General features: G+C 46.1%; 7 protein-coding genes across 7 annotated transcripts; 4 read left to right on the forward strand and 3 right to left on the reverse strand.

Moving 5' to 3' along the window:
• Positions 1-2227: 2227 nt before the first annotated feature.
• On the forward strand, positions 2228-3178 carry MCYG_06739 (RNase III domain-containing protein; the record flags this gene model as incomplete). The annotated part of the gene is made up of 3 exons (XM_002844729.1): positions 2228-2636; positions 2738-2946; positions 3020-3178. The coding sequence occupies 3 exons, from the start codon at positions 2228-2230 to the stop codon at positions 3176-3178; spliced, it is 777 nt and encodes a 258-aa protein (XP_002844775.1).
• An 845-nt stretch (positions 3179-4023) lies between these two features.
• MCYG_06740 (AP-1 complex subunit mu-1) lies at positions 4024-5980 on the forward strand (the record flags this gene model as incomplete). The annotated part of the gene is made up of 6 exons (XM_002844730.1): positions 4024-4062; positions 4126-4254; positions 4316-4575; positions 4637-5126; positions 5223-5597; positions 5900-5980. 6 exons carry the CDS (start codon positions 4024-4026, stop codon positions 5978-5980), a joined length of 1374 nt encoding a protein of 457 aa, XP_002844776.1.
• A 603-nt stretch (positions 5981-6583) lies between these two features.
• MCYG_06741 (conserved hypothetical protein) lies at positions 6584-7407 on the reverse strand (the record flags this gene model as incomplete). Its single annotated transcript, XM_002844731.1, has 2 exons — positions 6584-6726; positions 6789-7407. 2 exons carry the CDS (start codon positions 7405-7407, stop codon positions 6584-6586), a joined length of 762 nt encoding a protein of 253 aa, XP_002844777.1.
• Positions 7408-10344: 2937 nt separating this feature from the next.
• MCYG_06742 (uncharacterized protein) lies at positions 10345-10967 on the forward strand (the record flags this gene model as incomplete). Its single annotated transcript, XM_002844732.1, has 2 exons — positions 10345-10493; positions 10751-10967. 2 exons carry the CDS (start codon positions 10345-10347, stop codon positions 10965-10967), a joined length of 366 nt encoding a protein of 121 aa, XP_002844778.1.
• A 501-nt stretch (positions 10968-11468) lies between these two features.
• Positions 11469-16092, forward strand: MCYG_06743 (brefeldin A resistance protein; the record flags this gene model as incomplete). Its single annotated transcript, XM_002844733.1, has 4 exons — positions 11469-11853; positions 11905-12374; positions 12437-15991; positions 16063-16092. 4 exons carry the CDS (start codon positions 11469-11471, stop codon positions 16090-16092), a joined length of 4440 nt encoding a protein of 1479 aa, XP_002844779.1.
• Positions 16093-16453: 361 nt separating this feature from the next.
• On the reverse strand, positions 16454-18687 carry MCYG_06744 (allantoate permease; the record flags this gene model as incomplete). The annotated part of the gene is made up of 10 exons (XM_002844734.1): positions 16454-16472; positions 16568-16765; positions 16846-16939; positions 16974-17235; positions 17322-17412; positions 17469-17684; positions 17753-18019; positions 18077-18107; positions 18174-18321; positions 18433-18687. The coding sequence occupies 10 exons, from the start codon at positions 18685-18687 to the stop codon at positions 16454-16456; spliced, it is 1581 nt and encodes a 526-aa protein (XP_002844780.1).
• A 978-nt stretch (positions 18688-19665) lies between these two features.
• MCYG_06745 (ATP-binding cassette sub-family A member 7) lies at positions 19666-24627 on the reverse strand (the record flags this gene model as incomplete). Its single annotated transcript, XM_002844735.1, has 4 exons — positions 19666-21145; positions 21203-23901; positions 23959-24439; positions 24506-24627. The coding sequence occupies 4 exons, from the start codon at positions 24625-24627 to the stop codon at positions 19666-19668; spliced, it is 4782 nt and encodes a 1593-aa protein (XP_002844781.1).
• Positions 24628-24693: the final 66 nt, after the last annotated feature.

The raw sequence follows: 24693 nt of genomic DNA on the forward strand, positions 1-24693 counted from the left end.
ACTGGGCTTCTTATGGCTGGTTGCGCTTTGTACTATTGTCTGCTGTTAAATGTATATTTTTTTGAAGCCCATTATCTATTCCTAGTTACTTTACTCAACTAAGTTGACCTACAAATTATTTACCGTGGGTTATTTGTAGAATGCTGTTCTCACTATTACCACATGGTTGCAACAGTATTTACTCTCTCTTTTAGTTGGGGTATTAAACATTATATTATGGACAGCATGGTATGTCTTAAGGGCTTATCGGAGTACCCTACAAACAAACTAGACACAGAATGCTTAGCCTCATGAATCCATATCTGCTCTTCCCCCCCTTTTCTGCATAACTCTTTCTCTTTTCTGTTATCAAAAATTGAACTCAGATAAATGCCGGACGTTAATGGTTGATGGTTTGGCGTTCATTAATGTTCTCGTTTTATCCGAATTGTTGAAGCTAATTGAAGTTGTAATAAAATATGCATCCAGGTTAAAAAATTTTTTGGTTGGTTTTCGTAGATATTTTATGCTGCTTGTTGATGGAAATGTGTAATGTATAATGGTCAAGGCAACAAGTCGTGGACAGTATTTGGTGCATTTCACAGGTATTTCTTTTGGTGGGTTCTATTTTTATCAACCTGAGCAACCATGAGGGCCTAGACCTTCATACCACAACGAGGGGCACTCTTAATCCGAAGATGCCAATTTTGTGGTAGCGTGGTATTCAAGCTGGGCTAGGTGGTGGGTTTGGAGGAGTTGGACGAGGAGGCAAGGGGCCTGTGACTGAGAAGTTGTAACGATTGAAGGAGTAAGGCTCAATCAAGAGGTTTTTGGCGATGACTGGCTTGCCCTGGATGCATGGATTGCCCGGAGACTGGTGCTTGATGCCATGGCGGCCAGCAGATGGGTTCATAGTAGAAGGCATTGCGTCAATGGTTGCAATTCGCAGGCAACAAGATAGAGAAGGCTTCTAATGCAGTATTTAGAAGTTGTTTGAAACTGTGAAAGCGTGCAAGTATGAGATGATGGAAGGTTTTATAAGAGAGAAAAAAGAGGGAGAGAGAGAGAAGTGAGGTTGTGTGTGAATTTAAACGAGAAAAATTTCAAATCAGGCACACTGAGAGCAGGACATTTTATATAGATGCAATCGAAAGTTCTAGCCATGCTAGCCTAGATGCAAGAAGATCTAGCCCAAGCACGTGGAGGGCAAGAAGGGCAAAGGATGAGTCTTTGTCTGTCCTGAGTTGATGTTGACCCTTTAGGTGCAACATGCAAGCTGCCGTTGCGTCCTCGTGGTTGCCGGCCTCTCCGTTTGACTGGTTGCCCTATATTTCCTTCCCGTAGGGATGTTACGGCAGTTATAGCTTTTGCTCCAATAATATTGGGGGGAATAACACGGGAGTACCCGTGCAGGTCCCGTCCACCGCATTAAACGATGCAAGGCCGAATAAATAAGCCAAACGGCAGAGATACAACAAACACAATATAGATTCTGTTTTGGTATCTATGCCATATGTCAAATGGAGAGTCGAGGTCAGCTCCACAACGGGGGGAGGGAGGGAGACGGCTCGGGCGGTGTCTGTGAATATACGAAACAGTATATATAAGTCCATATATACTTAAGCTCTGGAGCTGCAAAGGAAAATGGGAGATGTGAGAAGGCGTATTTCTAGTTGTGATGGAAAGAATAGCAAACATGAGAGATGAATCCTTCCCTGAGAATACGAGACACTGCGTTATCTGTATAGGAATTCTCGCAGTCCAAGAAATGTTTCAAGGGGCATGGCAGTGTACCTTCACGGGAGTTTCGCCATGGGCTTGACAACTGGCCTCTTGATATGAACTGTTTATACGTATACCGAATTAACAACCGATATACCTACAGAAGTAGAGGGGGTTCTGTTTCTTCCCGTGGGTATAATATGGATTAAGGCTCTTTGTTCATTATTATCTCATGGAGAGAAGCCAGGCAAAGGCAACAGGTTCTAATCGCATCCCATACTCATTATCCAGAGACATCTTTATTTGTAAGTTCGTATGCCAAAGCCATACATGAGTTGCTCGTAATATAAATGAACGTTCTTCTAAAATGGTAGAGGAGTTCAACACTTGTCCTATTCGGGACTAGCGTGATCGTGTGAGAAATCTCGTAGCTTTTTGAGTATCTTCGACTTAATGAGCCACAACGACATTTCGACGGCAGCTTGATACCTCCAAATGAATAGCTGATAGGCCCCAATATCTATCAATGGCTTCAAAAATATCTCCTTTCCGAATAGTCGCTGCTGGGCTTACCCAGCCTGCGTGTAGGCGCGCCCCACGCTGCATTCTACCTTTCTGTTCACAATCTCAACCGAGCTCTCGACGAAGAATATCATCTACCCACGCTTCTCGAGAACAGCAGGCTGTGTCAGCTGCAATTCCACGATGGCAGCAAACCCCACCTGCTATGAAAGCTCCAGTCAGGTTGCGTGAATCTCCGAATAGTACCGAATTCAAGGTCAATTCCGACCCTGCGGTACTGGACAACTTCTATTTGCGAATGCTAGGGAAAGACGGAGACAAATTACTGTCTGAAGAAGTTAAATGGCAAGCAGTCACGCATAAAAGTTTTGATCAGGGGAGGAGAGGGTTTAATGACCGACTGGCCTATTTTGGTACGTTCTTTTTTGTCAACCATTTGAGTTGCCTCGTTGAATAAAAAACCTCGTTGCTGATAGTGCTTCCGAGCCAGGTAAGCAAATAATTCTGCTTCAAGCATCCCTCGCCCTCGTCCAGAATCCCGCAGCCTACGCCCCATCAGCAAAGGCGGATCCGTTTGGAAGACAGCCGTACGAGTCTCCTGCCCTTAAGGGACTTGAAGTTTTATCTCAGGACACGAGGTCCCGATTGACAGGGAGGAGGGAAATGGCAGCACTAGCCAGACATTATGGCATTAATGATGTTATGAGATGGGTACCGAGAAAGGTATGTGCCTAGCTAGATTCCCATCATCTCTCAATCTGACAACCAACTTATACTAACCCGAAATTTTTTGTAGCAACACAATCTGACTGAATCTGGGGTTGACACGATATACACCCATGCTATGTATGCGATCGTCGGAGCCATTGCACTTGAAAACGGAAGCAAGGTCGCAAACGAGATAGTCCGGGATAGAATCCTGAAACCCCTGGGCTTCCAACTCGGAAGCGCCTAACCGGCGGTGCGGTAAAATAGATATACACTTGGCTTATGGCATTGGTATGGCGTTGAAGATATTCTGTTTGAGACCCTTTGAGCCTAAAGTTTGCTCTTAATCGTTTGTATTTTTTATATTTTCTTCTTTTTGTTTGAATAGGCTTGTATTATATTAACAGACGGATGAATGTAAACCTGGCTCCCTCAGCTCTTCTTGTTTTCAACCCCTGATGTATATATATACACACCTCTGTGTGATTAGTTAAGAGACTGTCTGACCTCTCTGACACCGCCCGCGCAACATGAAAATGCCCGGCCAGTTCTTATGAGGTCCCATGAAAATTTGGTCTACGCATCACAATATCGCTAAGCGCAGCAATTGAATACCCTGATATGGCCTGACAGAATGCCAGGAGCCAAGATGAGAGACCAGCCTTGAAAAACAAGACTGAATATGTTGGTTAGCACTGTCTGAAGGATGCGCGTTTGTGAAGAGAGAGAAAAAAAAGAAAAGGAAGAAGGAAATTTTTATGTAGATATAGTTAGAGTGGCGCTAGTCCGGATGTGGACACGCTGCGGGTTGTTTAGAGATAGCGAAGCCAAAAAACTGCCAGCGGATAACAAAAGGAACGACGAAGACCGGAAGTTGGTATCCTTGATGCAACCCAGGTCCTGACCACTAACGACGATAGCAAATAGCGGAATGAATTGACGGTCTCATTATCAAAACCTGGTCTCTTTTTTCCCTTACTCTTTTTTGCCTTTTGAACAAAGCTATGACGAGTTAGATATGAGCCGTTGTTGCCTCCATCTTTAACGAAGAAGCTATCTGAAGAGGGTTCCCTGTTTATATCTCGCTCAACAATGGCTTCGGCAATCTTCTTCTTGGACTTGAAGGGCAAGGTAAGCATCTCCTAGCGCTGTTCTGACACTGTCATTCCTACTAACAAATACAACCTCCCACAGACCCTCCTTGCCCGCAACTATCGAGGGGACATCCCCATGTCTGCTGTCGAAAAGTTCCCTATCCTCCTCAGTGAAGCCGAAGAAGAGAGCTCCGCGGTTCCTCCCTGCTTTTCCTCCGAGGGAGTTAATGTAGGCTTGTTCTTATTTGCTTGCGCAATGTATGACACAGCTCTAACAGCCACGTCGATAGTACCTTTATATCCGACATAGTAATCTATACGTCCTTGCGCTTACGAAACGAAACACAAATGCTGCCGAGATACTTCTCTTCCTACACAAGATTGTGGAGGTCTTTACGGAATACTTTAAGGAATTGGAAGAGGAGAGTATTCGGGACAATTTTGTCATTATATACGAATTGCTGGATGAAATGATGGATTTTGGCCATCCACAAACTACAGAAAGCAAAATATTACAAGAGTATGGCTGTCCATTCATCTTTTTCTGGGAGTATGATAGGATGTGTGGGATGTTAGGAGGGGTATGGCTAACTTCTTATTCCACCGTCTAGGTATATCACCCAAGAATCGCATAAACTGGAAGTGCAAGCACGACCACCTATAGCTGTTACAAACGCAGTCTCGTGGAGAAGTGAAGGCATTCGATATCGCAAGAACGAGGTATTCCTCGACGTCGTCGAATCGCTAAATCTCCTTGTCTCTGCTACTGGAAATGTGCTTAGATCCGAAATATTGGGGGCTGTGAAGATGAAATGCTATCTCAGTGGCATGCCAGAACTTCGCTTGGGTTTAAATGACAAAGTTATGTTCGAAACGACAGGCCGAGCAACCAGGGGTAAGGCAGTCGAAATGGAGGATGTCAAGTTCCACCAGTGCGTACGGCTGTCTAGATTCGAAAACGATCGAACCATTAGCTTTATTCCGCCAGACGGCGAATTTGAGCTAATGAGCTACCGGCTCAATACTCAAGTGAAGCCGTTGATATGGGTAGAGTGTCTCGTGGAATCACACTCTGGCTCAAGAATCGAATACATGCTCAAAGTAGGTTTTTTCCTCCAAATTCCTCTCATATCATATGTAAGAGGAATAGGGTCAAGAATGAATGATATGCTGACTCGTCCACTTTCGTTCAACTAGGCAAAAGCACAGTTCAAGCGGCGTAGCACAGCAAACAACGTGGAAATTCTTGTTCCGGTACCCGAAGATGCAGACTCACCGAGATTTCGAACAAACGTGGGTACCGTCCACTATGCGCCAGAGAAATCCGCGATTATATGGAAAATCAAACAGTTTGGCGGAGGGAAAGAATTCCTCATGCGCGCAGAACTAGGTTTACCGTCCGTCAAGGGTGATGACGAACATGGCGGTGGAATGACGGGCGGCTTTGGTGGGAGCATGGGTGGTGCAGGACAAGGTGGAAAAGGGAAGCGGCCTATCAATGTCAAGTTCGAGATTCCGTACTTTACAACAAGCGGCATCCAGGTCCGGTACTTGAAGATCACAGAGCCAAAGGTATGCTACTGTCTCTTTTCCATATCCCCCTTTCGCCTGCCTCTGTCCGCCTTTCCTACCACGTCACTCTCCCACAAAGCGTATATGCTTCCAGCTCTATTTCTCTGCTTGCTTGCTTGATTCAACATTCCGTGCCAAGCTTCTAGCTCCCTTGCCACGTTTGATATGTTGTACATTTCCTCGCTCCCCGCGTTCCGTGTGTTCCATCCTCTTATATAAACCGAGCCATGGAATTGTGGCTTCCGTACTAAGCCTTGTTTCTTTTTCTTTTCTGGCCAATGCTGACCCGATACTGCCTTTAGCTTCAATATCCTTCGCTTCCATGGGTTCGCTACATCACTCAATCTGGGGACATTGCGGTTCGCTTGCCTGAGGCCCAGTAGGTTGGCTTATTCTTTCGATTTCATTACTCTGAACAAAAGAAAAAGAGGTCTTCTGGATGGTTAGAACTGCATGTCCATAACATAAGCAGCGCATTTATAATAGTTTCTAAAAGGAAATAAAGCAGATCCATGTTCCATGGATACATCTATTATTCCACTATACCGCAGGAATAAAATTGACTGGGCCATAGAGGAGCCGCGCAAGCAGCGGTGAACGTGAACGGGGGAAGCGAGAGAGCAGGAGAGCAACGTCACTTTACGAACTGTGTGTAACCGAAAAATCCTACAAACGAGATTATGTGTGCTTGTTGCTGTTGCCAAGATATGCAAAGACGCAGATACAAAGCAGGATCAGAAAAAACGTGTTTTCGGAACGGAAGGGAGAAAAGAGAAAAGAGAAAAGAGGAAACATGAGGCTCGCAAAAAGGTCTGTCACCTGACGGTATCAAATCCATGGGTGGTGGTAAGTCATAGCTGGGAAACGGACAGGAGTTTGGACAGAACGAGTCTGGGGTATGTATGGATGCATATAAAGATGGATTTGGGCCACAACCTGGAAACCTCATGCAACGGAGTTCATCCGTATCACCTCCGTCCCCCCTTTCAGAATCTATGGCCGTCAGGGGATTTAAATAGAGCACCATAGCTGCCGTCTTGGAATCTCTGGAGTTCTCTATTTGATTCATGCATGTCCCCAGCTTCCGGATCAGCTCTTATCGTAACAACCACTCCGTGACGGTCGATCCCTGCTCAGAGTATCGTCAGAAAGATCAGTGGAAAACATTAGGATTCCGATAAGACGACTTACTCTCAGGAACTGATCGGTGAGGTACCCAGCGAGGTGGTCTAAAGCAGCGTTGCATCATATCAATAAGGCATGAACCATCTCTTTCCCTAGGGCAGGAGAAAGCAACGAGGCCTACGATCAAGGCAAGGTCGCCCGTTAGATGCGTAAAGGGAATCTGGCTGCAGTAACTGTCGTTGTAGGTGTCCGGTAGAATTTCTGGAACCCAGTCGCGGGATCCTCGTCCTGCAAGCGTGTAGCCAGACGCCGCAAAGGTAGCAATTGACAGGTTCTGCCTCTCATCCGTTTTGAAACGTAACCTCCTCCAGGAATGATGTGTTCGTTGAATATGGTTTTGCATGCTGATTTTGTCGCGGCAGTCCACTGGAACTGTAAAGAAGTATGATGTTGATGATCTATAGAGAAGGCTACAGACGGCAAAATCGCCTTCTCCATGATCCACTGCAGGAGCTACCCGCTCTGGAGTTCGTTGTAGCCATCCGGTGGAATAAAGTGTTTCGAAAGCCCCTCTGTCCTTGGGAAACCAAAGCCCGTCACCATCAAATTTTAGACTCCCGTAGTCTGGCTCTATGTAATCAACCTTGAAGAGGAACCTCAGTGCCCTGTATCTGTCGTCACTCATCGTTCGGAAAAAATATGTACGAAGTAGTTTCTTGGTCGGGTAGTCTGATGCGCTGGGGCAGAGGAGCGTAGGTTTGTTGGCGGGTGATGAACACACTTAAACGTCAAAGATGTGATACGTTCTTCGAGCGTTTAAGGTAGGAAAATTGACGGGCTTCTCTCAGTATGTAGAATGATCGTGGTTAGATAGTCATCCCATTGAGTTTTTTTTCTGAAGCCGAGATTTTAACTTCTTATTATAGCATCTTACGTATCAGAGAGCCTCAAACGATCAGTTTGCTTTGGAGAATTTCCCAAGGAGCTGTCAAGTCCCTGCTTCAAGATCTGCTTGCAGTAATAGATCCTCCCTGTGTTTCATTTTGGAGTGGTAGTGGCTATCATGTGTGCATGAAGAACCTGCGTGGATACCCAATCTGCGGCCAAGTCCCATGTTAGACGTACCCTTTGCTATGCGGTTCAGCAGCGTGAAGACTCGAGAAGAGAAAAACGAGCCACCAAGAATAAATTATGTCATGGTTAACCTCAGCCGAGCTTTCTATCGCGGAATGAGGGGTGTGACAGGCCATGGATTGCCGGAGAGATGTGGGCGATTGTGGTTGGATTGTCGAAAGCACGCGGGGCCACATCTTAATGCCTCCAAGCGGAATAATTTCCAGGCATGCCTGGAAGTCGTAGTTCTGTACTCCCAATTGGCCTCCGAAATATTGAGTAATTGTACCCTTGTCAGGGGTTGAGTCGTCGTTGGGGGGAGTAGTTGATGGTGGGCTCCTTGATATCAATATTGAGGAACAGAATAATATTTGCCACATATCATGTCGTGTAAAACTTGAAGGGGGTATCATCGATGTAGAAAAACATTTCATGCTGAATAGAAAGCTCCCCATGGTGACCTGACTAATTAACGCTGGGTATGATGTCTTGATGCATGATGGCCAATAGCAGTGCCAGATTGACCGAATCCCAGCAGACGAAAGAAATCAGGCTACTAGCAAGCCCTCTCTTGAAACAAAAGCCATAATTACTATTGCATATAAACGACAAGTTTGAGGACTTCATTCAACATGGGCTTTTCGAAGATGGCTTTGAGCGATGACCACGGTGGTTCTTATATGCCTAACTTGACAGCATCAAGGGCATCTGCAGTTGGGCCCCTTGGCGCAGCAGGCGCATCAGCCCCGTTTTTTTATCTGCTGGACGCCTGGACGCCTAGATGGATGAACCACTGAGCGCTGCGGATGCCTGGCTCACAACGCGCGCAATCTGAAATCTTTACTCGATATAGACAAGTGCGCCTTCGACAGGGAAGCAATTGGGCTGCTCGAGCTTGTCGGTCGTTGGCCTGGATTTCCGTTCGGCCTTGGACCTTAATACATGCCAGGCACAGCTTCTTATTGCCCAAACCCTTATATGAACTGTGGTCCGGCTCTGGGCGCAGTTGTTTCGATTGGATGAATATTTCCAGCGTCATTATCCAGGTAGTTTAGAACAACTCACAATTTGCCAATGACCGGTCTACCCCCGGAAATCCCTGTGGCTTGTTGCGGAGTGCGTCAATCTGCATCATGGGTTAGTTTCGCACCAACGACTGTTAATTGATAAATAGGGCACCAGAATGAGAGTTCGATAAAAATGCATTGTTGCGTTAATCACTCGCCGCCGTTGACGGGGTTAAATTTCCGTAGGCTAGACCACGAATGCTCTGGAATACGGCCGATGCTGTAGTGAGGGATTTCGGGCTGTGCTCAACCGGAGGTTTAAGTAGTGACTGGCTTCGGCGCCGTGATGCTAGCCAGCCATACGCCCTGGGCTATGAAGTCTCTATAATAGAGTGGATAAGCCGGTAGCAGTCGGAAGCCTTGATTAGCTCGAAGCAAAAACTCTGTGCATTCCGTTTAACGCATATCTGATTTACTAGGGCCTCGTCATTATAGTATCGTCAGGAACAGAATCTGTACTTATGACGTTCTAGCACAACAGCCTAGAAACCGATCGGTTCGGATGTAAAGGCCACACATATCTCCTTAACACCACCATATTTGTTTCCGTTGCCATGCTATTCAGCTGTATTTGCTTTCTTCCCTCTATACCTTCTGGTAGAAATCCCTGATTTAATAGTCGACATTTTGATATCCGCGGTTTGGGATGAAGGTAGGCAACAGGGTCCCTGATGCATATTTTGAATGCACACGATGCCTTCCATGATCCGATAGGCCCCCAAGGGCTGTACGTAAGGCTCTATGTACACTCCCTATCTAAGCCCGAATAGATACTTCTGGAGCCCCTACGGCTTTGCCCCTTGATCTATGGTATCTGACTAGCTATATAGAGCATCAGGGCCCCTGTCTGCTCTTGTGAAGCCTGAAGAGACCGCCTACCTATCGCTGCGCGCTCGCATAAAGTGTATGTCTTGTGCAGGAAAGTAGTAAGTTCAGAGCGTCTTGGGCCATTTTTCATTTCATTTTTCCTTCTTTTTTTAGGCCGTGAAGGATCAAATTGTTACATCAGAATCAAAGAGGTGCGCTCTACGCTCTCACAATAAGAATATTTGCTGTATTAAATCTAGCCGCATCTAACTTCGAATAAATGAGATACCGAAAGCACGGCGTTCTAGAATATGATATCTAGCGAAGATTGGATTATCCTTGTGTTAGATATCTGAAGCCTGAACTCTTCCTAGCCAGACAGACCAATATCGTGTAGGAACATTTCCCAATACAGGCATTTTCTTTATTTAATGCCCAGTAGATCAGATAAGATCAAAAACTTAATTAAACTGCAAGAGGTAAAATTACATAAGCTCGAAACTTACCTGACTCGAACTTGACTTGGAACCAGAACGACTTCAAAACATCGCATGCGGAAGAGCCAAACAATGACTCTGTACGGGAGTACAGAGAGAAAAAGATATGGATATCGGATATACCAAGTGGAATAAACAATGCAAAACAAGAGAACGGGCCATCAGAGGACGCCACTAATTTCTCGGGCCACCACAAGCATTGGTGAAGCACCTATTGGGGCCTCTTATCACCTGCGCTCAGGGCTATCTTCCATCCAGTCTACACGAGGTCAGACCTCACTGCCTGTGTAACGCCCCTCTCTGCATTTTCGTGGCTGCCATGCGGCGGATTGACCCCTGATTGATTCCACCACGCTTCTTCCCTGTCGCCTTTTTTCCTGTCTCGTCTTCTGCTTGGTCGTTTGGCATGAATCGCGTCCAACCGCCAAGCTGACTAAGGCGCAGCTCTATTCCGTTTCCGGTCACCGCCCCACATGAAGTTGCTGACTCATCCGCGTTTTCCCCTTCGTTTGCTTGTTTCTAATCTCGGAAACGACGGACGAAGAGAAGAAGAGGTCAAGATATTTCCGCTGCCGGAAGAACTTTTAGTCAATATGAATCATATCCTTAGTCAAAGGCAGCAATCTGCCATGGTCTCGTCTCCGGATGCTCCGCTCAAGCAGCCTCCATCAAGGGGCCTAGCTCGCCCCAGACGGGTGCTGGCCGTTGTTGTGGTCGTGTTCTCAGAATACAACATGTTGGATCAGCTCTATCAAATCTAAGCAGAACCATGGGAGCCCAACGGGATCCAAAGGAATACGATGTCAACGCAATCAGCCAACAGTTTTGCTCCCTGACAGGAGTGGAACTTGTTCTAGATATATCACCCCTTTCGGCCTTTTCAAGTCCGAGATTGAATCTTTTCCGGGCCCCACACAAGGTTAAGTAAGAAAGTCTCAACTACATTTTGATCGATACTTTTCTTCTTCTCCCCTCACTCAATCTTCTTCTTCCGTCTCCCTATCTATATAAACGTGGGACGGTTTACCTGGCTCTTAGATACACAGGAGCAAATCAGTTCATTCTGATAGCTTGCTATAGTTTTATACAGCATCTTTTCCACCTTGTTTCTTGTTATATTTCCCCTCAAACTTTGGGTTTCGTTTTATTATTTGACTTGGTACTGCCAGGCTCCCAATATTCTCTATCACGCCAACCAGTCAACAGCTTTCTGCGTATGCCTCGAAAACTACGACTTTGATACCCAGTAGTGGACAGAATCCATGGCGTCTAGTATTGTGGGGCCCAACTTATCCAAATCGGAATTTCCTGGTGAAGGCTCAGACTCAGATACCATTTTTACCGGTAGTGACTATGAGCGTGAGCGGGAGAATCTTAGGAATGCCAACCACCAAGGCTTGACGCAACCGAGAGGAGGCGTTGATGTGCAGCAGGCAGAAGAACAATTCGCTGTTTTGAGCAAGGAGCTTTCTAAAATCTCAGAGAAATCAAAGCAACCCTTGGCCCTTGACCAAAACCGCACAAAGGAGAAGGGCTCCTACGATATTGAAGGCGCTTCTGACGGCGATGAAAAGTTTGATCTTGAGACTGCCCTTCGTGGCTCTCGAGACGCAGAGGCAGCTGCTGGAATACGGCCAAAGAGAATCGGTGAGTATCTCCAGATTTTTTCCGGCAAGGTTTGATATTAACTCCATAAAGGTGTTATCTGGGATGGCCTCACTGTCCGCGGCATGGGTGGAGTAAAGTATACCGTACCTACGTTTCCTGATGCAGTCATTGGCTTTTTCAACGTACCGGCCACCATATACAGATGGTTGGGTTTCGGGAAGAAAGGACAGGAAATTGAAATTCTTAAAGACTTCAAAGGCGTGGCTAAGCCAGGCGAGATGGTCCTGGTCCTTGGAAAACCTTCTTCAGGCTGTACGACTTTCTTAAAGGTTATAGCAAATCAGAGATTTGGATATACTGGTATCGACGGAGAGGTTCTCTACGGCCCATTTGATTCAGATAAGTTTGCAAAGAATTACCGCGGAGAAGCTGTCTACAATCAAGAAGATGACATCCACCATCCCTCGCTCACTGTTGGACAAACCCTTAGCTTTGCGCTGGACACAAAAACCCCGGGGAAGCGTCCAGCAGGCCTATCAAAGGCTGAATTCAAGAAGAAGGTGAGGGCTATACCTTTAAATACCCGCAGCTTTGGTTTATTATATCTAATCTCATTTCATAGGTCATCGACCTCCTCCTCAGAATGTTCAACATCGAACACACCATCAACACTGTGGTTGGTAACCAGTTTATTCGAGGGGTTTCCGGTGGTGAGAGAAAACGCGTTAGTATCGCCGAAATGATGGTCACCGCTGCCACCGTTCTAGCGTGGGATAACACTACCCGTGGGCTGGATGCCTCCACTGCCCTGGATTTCGCCAAGTCGCTTCGGATCATGACCAACATATACGAGACAACCACCTTCGTCTCGTTGTACCAAGCATCCGAGAATATCTATAACCAGTTTGACAAAGTAATGGTTTTGGATCAAGGCCGTCAAGTCTTCTTTGGCCCTATTGATGAAGCCCGTGCTTACTTCGAAGCCTTAGGCTTCAAGGAAAAACCACGTCAAACCACCCCTGATTATCTCACAGGTTGTACTGACCCCTTTGAAAGAGAATACAAAGATGGGAGAAACGAAACCAACGCTCCATCTACCCCCGCTGAATTGGTCAAGGCCTTTAATGACTCACGATTCAGTAAATCTTTGGATGATGAGTTGGCTTTTTACCGTGCTAAACTTGAGGAGGAGAAATATATCCAAGAAGACTTCGAAATTGCCCATCGTGAAGCCAAACGAAAATTCACATCAAAGTCCTCTGTCTACTCTGTACCGTTTTATCTCCAGGTGTATGCTCTGATGAACCGACAGTTCTTGATTAAATGGCAGGACAAGTTCTCCCTTAGTGTCTCATGGATTACCTCAATCTCTATAGCTATTATTATCGGAACGGTCTGGCTGAAGCTCCCAGAGACTAGTGCTGGTGCTTTTACGCGAGGAGGCCTCCTTTTTGTCGCTTTGCTCTTCAACGCCTTTCAAGCATTCGGCGAGCTTGCATCGACCATGTTGGGGCGCCCTATCATCAACAAACAACGTGCCTTTACGTTTTACCGCCCCAGTGCTCTATGGATTGCGCAAGTGGTAGTTGACACGGCTTTCTCCTCGGCTCAGATTTTAGTCTTCAGCATTATTGTCTATTTTATGTGTGGTCTTGTGTTAGATGCAGGGGCATTCTTCACCTTCGTCCTTATAGTCATCACGGGATATCTTGCTATGACGCTATTCTTCCGTACCGTTGGTTGCCTCTGTCCCGATTTCGATTATGCCCTAAAAGGTGTCTCAGTGCTGATCTCATTTTATGTCCTCACATCTGGCTACTTGATTCAATGGCATAGTCAGCAAGTTTGGCTTCGATGGATTTTCTACATCAACCCCTTGGGTCTTGGATTCTCATCTATGATGATCAACGAATTCAGCCGCGTCAATATGACATGTGAGGCAGATTCACTTATTCCAGCTGGTCCAGGGTATTCAGATATTGCACATCAAGTTTGCACTTTGCCTGGCGGTAGTCCAGGGTCAACAATTATCCTGGGATCTAGTTATCTGAGCTTGGCATTCAACTATCAAACTGCTGATCAATGGAAAAACTGGGGAATAATCGTTGTTTTAATTGTTGCATTTCTGTCGGCCAACGCTTTCCTTGGTGAGGTTCTCACATTTGGGGCTGGTGGAAAGACTGTCACTTTCTTTGCCAAAGAATCAAAAGATCTCAAGGAGCTAAATGAAAAGTTGATGAAAAAGAAAGAGAACCGACAACAAAAGCGAGGTGATAATATTGGGACAGACCTTCAGGTTACATCAAAGGCTGTCTTAACCTGGGAGGATCTCTGCTACGATGTACCTGTTCCTGGAGGTACACGGCGCCTTCTAAACAGCGTTTACGGATATGTCGAGCCGGGGAAACTTACTGCCCTCATGGGTGCAAGTGGTGCTGGTAAAACAACTCTGCTTGATGTGCTAGCTTCACGGAAAAACATTGGAGTTATTACTGGTAATGTTCTTGTCGATGGCCGTCCAAGAGGCACTGCGTTCCAGCGTGGTACATCATATGCTGAGCAACTAGATGTGCATGAATCTACCCAGACTGTGCGTGAGGCCCTCCGGTTCTCTGCAACCCTCCGCCAGCCATACGCGACTGCAGAGTCTGAAAAATTCGCGTACGTCGAAGAAATAATTTCACTCCTTGAGTTGGAAAACCTAGCAGATGCCATAATTGGTAGCCCAGAAACTGGCCTGTCAGTCGAAGAGCGAAAACGAGTAACCATTGGGGTGGAGCTGGCGGCGAAACCACAGCTTCTGTTGTTCCTTGACGAGCCCACTTCTGGCCTTGACAGCCAGTCGGCATTTAATATCGTTCGATTCCTTCGAAAACTTGCCGCCGCTGGACAAGCCATCCTTTGCACCATTCATCAACCCAACTCTGCTCTGTTTGAAAATTTTGACCGTCTTCTTTTGCTCCAGCGTGGTGGTGAGTGTGTGTATTTCGGCGACATCGGCAAAGATGCTAGTACTTTGATTGACTACTTCCACAGAAATGGCGCTGAGTGTCCCCCTAAGGCGAACCCTGCTGAATGGATGCTTGATGCAATTGGCGCCGGCCAAGCTCCCCGCATTGGCAATAGAGATTGGGGTGACATATGGCGCACATCCCCAGAGCTAGCGAATGTTAAGACCGATATTGTTGACACGAAGTCAAATCGAATTCGAACGATTGAAGACCAAGCAGTAGATCCAGAGTCTGAGAAAGAATATGCAACACCGTTATGGCATCAGATAAAAGTTGTATGCCATCGCATGAACTTGGCATTCTGGAGGTCGCCCAATTACGGCTTCACTCGTCTTTATAGTCATGTTGCGGTTGCTCTAATTACTGGGTTATCGTTCCTGAATTTGAATAATTCTAGAACGTCGCTGCAATATCGAGTTTTTGTCGTTTTTCAAGTCACCGTCTTACCAGCCTTGATTTTAGCCCAGGTGGAGCCCAAATATGACTTGTCCCGTCTGATTTTCTATCGAGAATCAGCAGCCAAAGCCTACCGACAATTTCCATTCGCTTTGGCAATGGTACTTGCTGAACTCCCTTATAGTATAATTTGTGCAGTGTGCTTTTACCTGCCCCTGTACTATATGCCTGGTCTCACTGGCGATTCAAACCGGGCAGGATATCAATTCTTCATGGTCCTAATCACCGAGATATTCTCGGTAACATTGGGACAGGTGATTTCGGCGTTGACGCCCAGCACATTTACCGCCGTCCTTCTCAACCCTCCAATCATAGTCATCTTTGTATTACTATGCGGAGTTGCGATACCGAAGCCTCAAATCCCTAAATTCTGGCGTGTGTGGCTCCATGAACTGGACCCTTTTACACGACTTGTCAGTGGTATGGTTGTAACTGAGCTTCACGGGCAGGAGGTCAAATGCACGGGTTTAGAATTGAATCGGTTTACTGCGCCAGCTGGTGAAACCTGCGGCTCGTACATGGAGAAATTTTTCTCCAATAATGGACCTGGCTATTTGGTTAACAATGCCACTGACATGTGTGAATATTGCGCTTACAAGGTTGGAGATGAGTTTTACCGGGTTTTCGAGATGTCATTCGATAACAGATGGAGAGACTTGGGTATTTTCGCTGCCTTTATCGGATCGAACTTGCTGCTACTATTCATAGGAGTAAGTATTGCCGTACTCCCTGAGAACCTGTGTGGATGTTTACTAACTAATTATCTTTTTCCCCGATATAGTCCCGGTATCTTAATTTTAACCGCCGGTAAATGAGATTTATCTCACTATCACTAAAAGTTTTCTTTCCCTTTTATTTCCTGATTATTTCATTTGACCTTCAGGTTAATAAATATGTGCCTGTTGAGTTTATATAGACTGTTGTTTCTTTTATTTACTATATGCGTTGTTGGTTGTTCATACTCGCATCTGGGTATATATATATAAAACAATGAATAGCAATTATGTTAAACGAAAAGTGCCAACTCTTGTTCAGAGGGACGTTTCTACAAATACTTATTTCCCATCTATCCTTAAAATCAACAAACGCTAAATACTCATTCCAAATTCTTTGCAATACGGAGCCATGTGTAATTTGGAGTATTTATTGTTATTTATAATATTATAATTTGGCTAATAGATATACCGGAAGCTGGTAACAGTGTAAAAATGTCAGTAAACTGAGCCAAAAAGGGGTTTGCAAGCTGATCCAAGAAGATACAGCCCGCGTAGGGTAGTGGCACATACTTGAGGTTTTCCCTATCTGTCATATCAGAGAATGCAGTAGAGTCAAGATCCCGCCCTTCCAAGCCACCCTCCTGCTGAGATTGGATGTGATCACGACGCTTATTTTCTCTCCATAGAAGGAAGCCTAGAAGCGAGATAACAACCACTTCAATCAGGTGTGATACTATCATTGACCAGATACCAAGGGGATACGATGGTCTGAAGCGCCCGTGGGTTAGCATTCCGGACTTATTTTTCCGCTGCAATGTATTATAAAATGGTAAAATAGGATATCTTACGACTGTTCCGAAATATAAAAGAAAGGGCCGGCAATGTTCCCAGTGCAGTAACCTAAAAATAGAACCGCGTTTGTGACAACTTTTTTCGTATGACCTTTGTATGATTGCGGTCAGAAGTTGACACTAACTATTGAAAAGAGAGCCCTCACCAGCGGTGTTTGCAATCTGCATGCTGAGTACCAAGACAAACGCAGCATTATATGGTCCAGTCAAGTAATAGCAGATAAGCCGCCCTGCCTTTTGGTCGTGTGCAAGAAACCGGAGTCCAAATGCGCCCGTTATATTCGGCAAAAGGAAGAGTATTATAAAGAGACATCTTCGGTTCTCAAACTTGTCGTTTAGGTATACACAAAGCAGGATAGACACGGCAATGATAATTCCGTAGGGTATCTAGATTGTAGCATCCATTTGGTGAGCTCATATGTTCTTTTTCTTTCTTTCTTTTTTTTTGTTAGTGCTATGCAGATAAAACGTACCTGCATCAATGTAGTTACGAGAGTGGAAAACCCGAAACCCTGAATAATAATTGTTCCAAAATTTGATATACCCCCATTTGGGATATTGCATCTACAAATTAAAGAGTTAGAACTTGTAAGTATAACAATGGAATACAATTCACTTACACTACACCAAGCAAGAAAAATAGATAAAGCTTGTTGTCCAAGAATGCTTCCTTTATCTGGTACGGTTTAAGCTGTTTATTTTCAATTCCCGTTTGATTAGATCGGACTCGTTCAACTGCTCTGCGGCGGTCCCTTTGGCTGAGAAATGGTGCTGTCACCGGGGAATCGGGGAGAAATAAAAAGATGACTATTCCCCAGGCGCAGCATAATGCACCACTAGGATTAACGAATTAGAAACACTGCGTTGGCAATGTGATTAGGAGTATATGATAAATTAGACTCACATAATGATAAACTCATATTTCCACGAAGGCAGGGCTCCTTTGATACTTCCAATGCCATATCCAAGGAGGCCACCAATAGCAATACCAAACCCATTCGCGGTATACCACAAGCCCAGCCGTACGGGTTGTTCTTTTCGAGTGTACCACATACCTGTGACAAGCAGAAATCCGGGGTCAGAACAAGCTTCGGCTGCACCCGCAAGTGTACGAAGAATCGCGAGAGTGGTAAAGTTCTTGCAGGCTGCCTGAAGCATTAAGAAGAAACCCCTATTGGGAATATAGATTAGCGGCCATTAAGATAAATCAAGGAATAATTTGACGAACCACATGAAAATGTTCACCCCCAGGTATTTGCCTATCAAGTAGAGCTTGGTTAATGATTTTTATTGGCTAAAAAGGGAACAGAGTAGTAAATTCTTACCAACAGGGTATCTCTGTAACATAAAATTGGTTGGTAGGGCCCATATCAAAAATCCAAAGTAAAACAGACTGCTGAGCCAGCTATACTGGGTCCCCTTAAGATTCAAATCTTCCCGAATCCCGAAAATCGCTGCATAGCTTAGAGTTGTCTAGTGGCCATCAAAAAGGGAGTGACATCAGTTTTCTAGATTCTTATAAGATCATTCAATGGGCTACGAATCAAGATAACTCTTGGCCGTAAGTTCCTGGAGCCCACTAACCTTGTCAATGTAGAAGAATGCGTAGCATACGGAAAGATAAGGAATAATCATCAAGTCGATTTTCCACAATAGCTTTCGTGCTTCCTTTGGGTTAATATATTCGTGAAGCTCTTCCGCATTCATGAATAGGGCCATGGCGGTATTGCCATCTCCACACTGGGAGACTTTCCATTTTGACTGAGGTGTTGCCGATGGTTCGGCACTCCCTATTTCTGCAGTTGATGCCTCATTCCCATCTGCGCGCTTAGCCTTCATTGTGAGTTGTGTTTTATTCTCTGTTACCTGACAGGGTCCAATTCTGGGAAGCATCAGTATTGTGTACAATCCAAGGGTCACAGTCGGGCTAAGGGGCCAACCGATCTCAGATTGTGTAACTGTGATCCTGTGCTGCGCTCGCTCGGAACAATAGCTTCATCGGCGACTCTGCTGAAGCCGTCAAATCTCATACAAGACATATTTAGAATAGGACTGGAAGTAGCATGGTGATATTTGTGGTTTATTCGGCCTATTTGACTGCGTGATAATGCCTCATAACCCCATGGGGCAGCTCTCCACACCCCCACGGGGTTTCCGGAAATAACTGGGGTAAAGGGAGCTTCTTAGAGGGGCTGAGATGTATCTTCTGGATGAAATAAACGGTATATTCCTTGTAATAGAGGCTTTGTAATGACAACAGCCTCGGTGCTTCTGCGGACTTGAGGCCTTCTCCCGGACGAGATGGGAACGGAGATGGCGCCGACTAGAAACTTTTAAGCCAGGACAATCAGCTTAGCCGGTCATCGCTAGTTCATCGTCGTTGGCTATTTAATATAATACACCTTTGCGGAGAAGGATATCACTCGGAAACTGCTGTTGAGAGTGGTGACGTTGTCGATGTTGAGCGTCTAAACCTGCTGGCACTGGATGAGACGTTCTGGAGCATTTTCAACGGTCAAGGAAAAACAAGGAGAATCTGAGCATCAGCGACTTAAGTCTTCAAATACTGGCAGCTTTTCATTGTAGCTAGTGGTTATAGAACATGCCAATTATGAGGATGTGATATCAAGTCTGCGGTTGATAATAAACCAAATCAATTTCTAAATAAAAGTTTTCTTAATTCATGAATCGGGTTTCGATGTATGTACATATTTGAATGGATACCAATAACAACAGCATTGGGCTTTATTAAATAAAAGCATGGAAAGGAGGAGAAATAGAGTAGGAAACTGGATTATAAACAGACGTTGAAATATCTTACTCTCCTTCCTCCTTGATGTTATGTTGCCCAACTATGGTCAAGAACACTTGGTCAAGAGTGGTTTGGCTGACAGAATAGTAAGCGAAATGTAGCCTTTCTTTGTTCTGTTCAAGGAGCGAGAACAGCTTGCTAGTACTGATCTTGTCGTCGTGGTCGCCAATGCTCCGTCCAGTTACCGGGGAGTCCGCATATATGCAGTCATCCTCGCCAGTTTGTGTCGGCGAACCAGATTCACTATTGTGTGGCCCGGAGAGAGACGATGAGCCGTTCAGACTGAAGCGAAGCTGGCCGTGGTATGTTTTTCGTTCGATGGATGCGCCAGGAAGTGTGCTAGCGACCCAGGCACGTATCTCTTCCATGTCAGCTACAGAGGTATGTGGTGCATCCTGGTGGACGATGTGGACATGATATGCGTTGCCATGACGGCGGCGGAGGTCATCAGTAGTGCCGATGGCAAGCATTCGCTTGGCCATAATACCAGCACGGGTAGCGAGAGCGTCGGCTTCCTCCATAGAATGCGTCGTCAGGACTAACGATCGGCCAGGGACAACGGATTCAAGTGTGCGCCACATGACTCGCTTGGAAGCAGCGTCCATGCCGGATGAGGGTTCATCTAACAAAAGCACTGTTGGGTTGCCCATCAATGCAATTCCAAGAGACAATTTTCTCTTGTTTCCACCAGACAGTTGCATCGCCATCCTATTCCCGTAGGGCGTGAGGCCAACGGCTCGAATAACCTCGCGTACATTGTGTTCCACGTCCGGGATTCCTCGAATGCGCGCGTAGAATCTCAAATGTTCCAGCACAGTCAGTTGGTCTATGGCATCAAACTGCGGGCAAACACCCATATGGGAGCGGGCTGTCGCTCGTTGTGTGGTGACTGGTATATTTTCGACGAAGATCTCGCCGCCGCTGTTAGAGGGTTGGATATCTCCTCGGATTAAACTGATGGTGGTGGATTTTCCGGCACCATTAGGTCCCAGCAGGGCGAATACTTCGCCACGGGGTACCCCAAACGTAACATCCTCGACTGCTGTGAATTTCCCAAAAGTCTTGGTCAAATGGATGGCTCGAAGGCCATCGTTAGCACTCGACACACGCTGAATCTCATGTCCAAGGTCTGGATCGCCATTGATCTCTTTCTCTCGGTCAGATTGCCTTTTCTTCGTAAAGCGACGGAACGACAAGCCAGAATCCCAGAATAAAAGCACCCCGAATAATACAAGCGCCTGCAAGATGAGGTAGAGAATAGGGCCACCGTACGCCGTAATATCTCCAGGGTAACTGACTATCTCTTTATCCCTGCAGATGGTCGAGAAGACATTTAGGGCCACAAAGAGGGAGCGGATTACATTGCCGATCGGTGAGATTGTAGCAATGGCAAAGTGCACGACTAACAGAAGATTTTGTACTTGGTCAGTTGGTGCATAGGTGACCACTGACATGTATGCTATGAGGTAGACGAGGAATAATATCCTAAAAAGGGTCATTAGCAATGCGATTAGACTAAGAGAGTTGATTCGGATTACTTACGCTTGACCTCCAGCAGCAAAAGCAAATGCGGCAAGTTGGGACGAAGCAAACACCGAGATTATGTAGGCAAACAGCGTCGATGTGATAGCGTACAGGAAAAAGACGACAAAAAGATACTCTAGATGATACCAGCTAGAGGAAACCGCCCTGAAGACTATTACCATTATGACGGTAGACGTAAGGGCGATGGCGAAGTCGAATGACAGATAAGATAGCCATAACGGAAGGCTTCGAACACCGTTGCTGTAGTGTAGATCTCTAACATGTCGAAGCTTCTCTATCGTAAGGTAGAGGGAGAAGAAAGCTGGATAAGCAGATAGAGCCAGGCCCAAGTAGATAATAAGCTGGAGTGTGCTCGAGGCTGATGATATCCATGGGACCTCGAGGATCTGGTACTGAGTAGAGATGGAAATGTTGTATAAGAGATTGTCCATCTGATTCTGTAGGATTGAAGCTAAGGCAACGCCGGAATTTCCCTTCCATGCCAGCGTTGGCGGCGAAGTGTCATCTCCAAGGTAGAATCCGCCGGGAGTAACGTTCCTGAAGTTAGTAGCAATATAATCGTTGAATTCCTGAAGGGAATTTACAACATGAGTACCGTTTCGCAAAGCTTCTGTAACATTTGCGGGAAGTGAGCCGCCAGCACCACCACCAAGTCCTCCACCAAGGGAGATTAGACTTCCCGCAGAAAGCTTGCTGCTTGGCCCAATTACCAGCTTCAATTTAACCTGGTTTAAGATGGAGTTTACGTTGGATTGAGAGAACGCGGCTGGCCCCGTGCAGACCGGAAGCTCATAGTCTTTCATAAGGAGGGATACCAATCCGGCAGCAATAATCGGGAGTAGGAACGCAGCAATAGTAGGAAGGTAGTTTCGACGAAGGATAGTAGCTCTTTTGCATAGTAGGACCCATGCTTGCTGGACCATTCCAATTCGGTGTCCGGTGAGGAGATGCGGAGTCTGATCGGACATCTTCCCGCTCTTTCCATCTTCTTCCCAGCTTTCGGCTTCGCTATGGATCTCTTCGGCAACCTTTAAGAAGACGTCCTCGATAGTTGGGCCACTGACACGGTACTCGGTGATACCCTTTTCTTCCAACTGGCTAACAAACCTAGCTGCCTGTGAAGAGTCAGCAACAGTAAAGATGACCTGGTCGTGAAGGGTCTCAGTCCGCAAAGTTGCTGGAAATTGCAATTTCTCCGACGTAAGCCCTTGGTAGACATAGATCCTATAGCCAGATCCAAGCTTGTGCTTAAGTTCGACGCTAGAACCTTCGGCTTTGAGAACGCCTTTGGATAAGATTGCGATTCTATCTGCAATCACATCGGCTTCATCAAGGAAATGGGTGGTTAGTAGAATGGTTCTTTTGCCTCGCTCTGCAAGAAGAATGTCCCATATCTTTCGTCTAGAAATAGGGTCTAGGCCAGATGAAACTTCATCAACACAGCATACAGATGATCCACCAGTAAACATCATGGCTAATTGGAGCTTTCTCTTCTGACCACCAGATAGGGTTCCGGCAAGAGCCTTCAGTTTCTTATCCAGGTCGCAGGCGGCTACAAGTTCCGCAATTTCTTCCTTGCTGTCAGGCTTCTCAAGAGTCTTCAGGCCATTGAAAATTGAAATATGCTCTTGTACAGTAAGTTTGTCCCAGATAACATTCTTCTGGGGGCACATGCCGAAGCCACCAGCATTTTCAGGGTAAGCCACAGAGACCTCGCCAGATGTGGTTTTTGAAACTCCTGATATGGCATCTAGAGTTGTTGACTTTCCACTGCCGTTAGCCCCAAGGAGGACCATGATTTCACCTTTATTAACATTGAGGTTGAGGTCGTCGACAGCCAAGACTGTTTCACGATGGCTTCCAAAAATCGGGGCGACAGTTCTGTGAAACCAGCTTGGCTTGTACTCTTTCGTAAAGCCGTTGAGAGAGACGGCATAAGGAGCGAGATCCGATCTTATGCTCTTTCTGCATTTTGACCCAGTACCGTGGAGCAAACGCTCTACGATGGCGGCGAGGATCGGGAAGACTATGATATGAATGATGGCGAATATCCAAAAGACAATGCCAGGGATACTCCAGGGACTTTCAGGGGCACTCTTCACCAGATTGGTCGCTTGATCCTGTCTCTCCCATCTTGCCATGAAAATGACAAAGTTGATAAAGTTCATGGGAGGGAACAGGAGGGATAGAATGGCAACAGCAGCGGAGCTGGATGGGTGAACGACTTGCGCAACGATACCAAGACCCAACGAGGTAATAACGACTGTAATTCCACTTAACTGTGCCTTTTTAAAGAAGGATGCTCCGAACAAGGCAAAGGAGGCCAGGGATAGACCGGCCAGGAGCTGGAATATTATCTGAATGCCAACGGAGGATTTCGTAAAGACGACGGCTTTTAATATTATAGCCATTGCAATCCAGCCTGGCAAGTAGATGATGTCAAGGGCGAGATGGACAGAAAGGAAACGAGCAGCCTGGGATTTCCAAGGGCTTGTGGTTGGGATCATGCAGTCGATAAGCTGGGAGATACCCAACTCCCTCTCGGTTGCAACAAGGCCGGTTAACTGATAGGTGATACCAATGCTACCCACGAGAAAGGCGATTCCCAGAATACTGATGATCGTGCCAGTATATCTGATGCGGTTGTCCTTGATACGCTCTTCTTCAGATTTGGATGTGTATGGATATTGCATAACCTGTAAGTGTTTTGAGTTAGACAGAGCATATGATATGAATTCGTCCATAGTACTGACCTGTTTGTTGATGGGCCCTTGTGTCCCGCTGACCGAAGCGATGGCCCGATCTATTGCATGTTGAAAGGGGAGAATATACGTTTGGGCATCATTGGTAGTCGACTCGATATCGATGTTCTTCCCTAGAGCACCGTCCGCTTTGATAGTGTAGTTCCATCTGCCACCATTTCCCTCATTCGGGGATGAGGCAAAGACAGCCACAGCTATGCAAGAACTGGTACCCAGAATTGAACTCTTGCATATGTCCTGGACCGCATCGGCGGATGATAGTATCGTTACTGATTTCCCGCTTGCCCGTACGGGCATGGACACCTGGTCGATGACCCGGGTAATATCACCATTTTCGAAGCCATTATTGACGAAGACCACATTATTCCGTGAAGAGGACACTGACTTCAGGGCATCATCTAGAGACAAGATAGGACTAGGCGATGCAATCCCATATTTGGACGGGACGACAAACAAGTTACGAGCAAATGACCTAGGCAGACAGGTAAGCTGGCCTTATCTCTTCAGACGATGAGGCGCAGTAGGAGGAAGCACGAACAAGAAAGCAATGAGGACGACCGGAAGGACGAAGGCTCGCAGTGGCGTCGTGATGTATGGTCGAACCAGCGCAAGCAGGAAGTTCTTCTTGACCAACGCCCAAACCTGCCTGGTGAAGGCCATAGCTAGTCAGAACTCCCCAAACCGGGTGGTATCAAGAAAAAGATGTTATTGTTCGACGCAGCATAA

This window comes from Microsporum canis, genomic scaffold (genome assembly GCF_000151145.1).
Source record: "Microsporum canis CBS 113480 supercont1.6 genomic scaffold, whole genome shotgun sequence".
In the NCBI taxonomy this organism is placed as follows: domain Eukaryota; kingdom Fungi; phylum Ascomycota; class Eurotiomycetes; order Onygenales; family Arthrodermataceae; genus Microsporum; species Microsporum canis.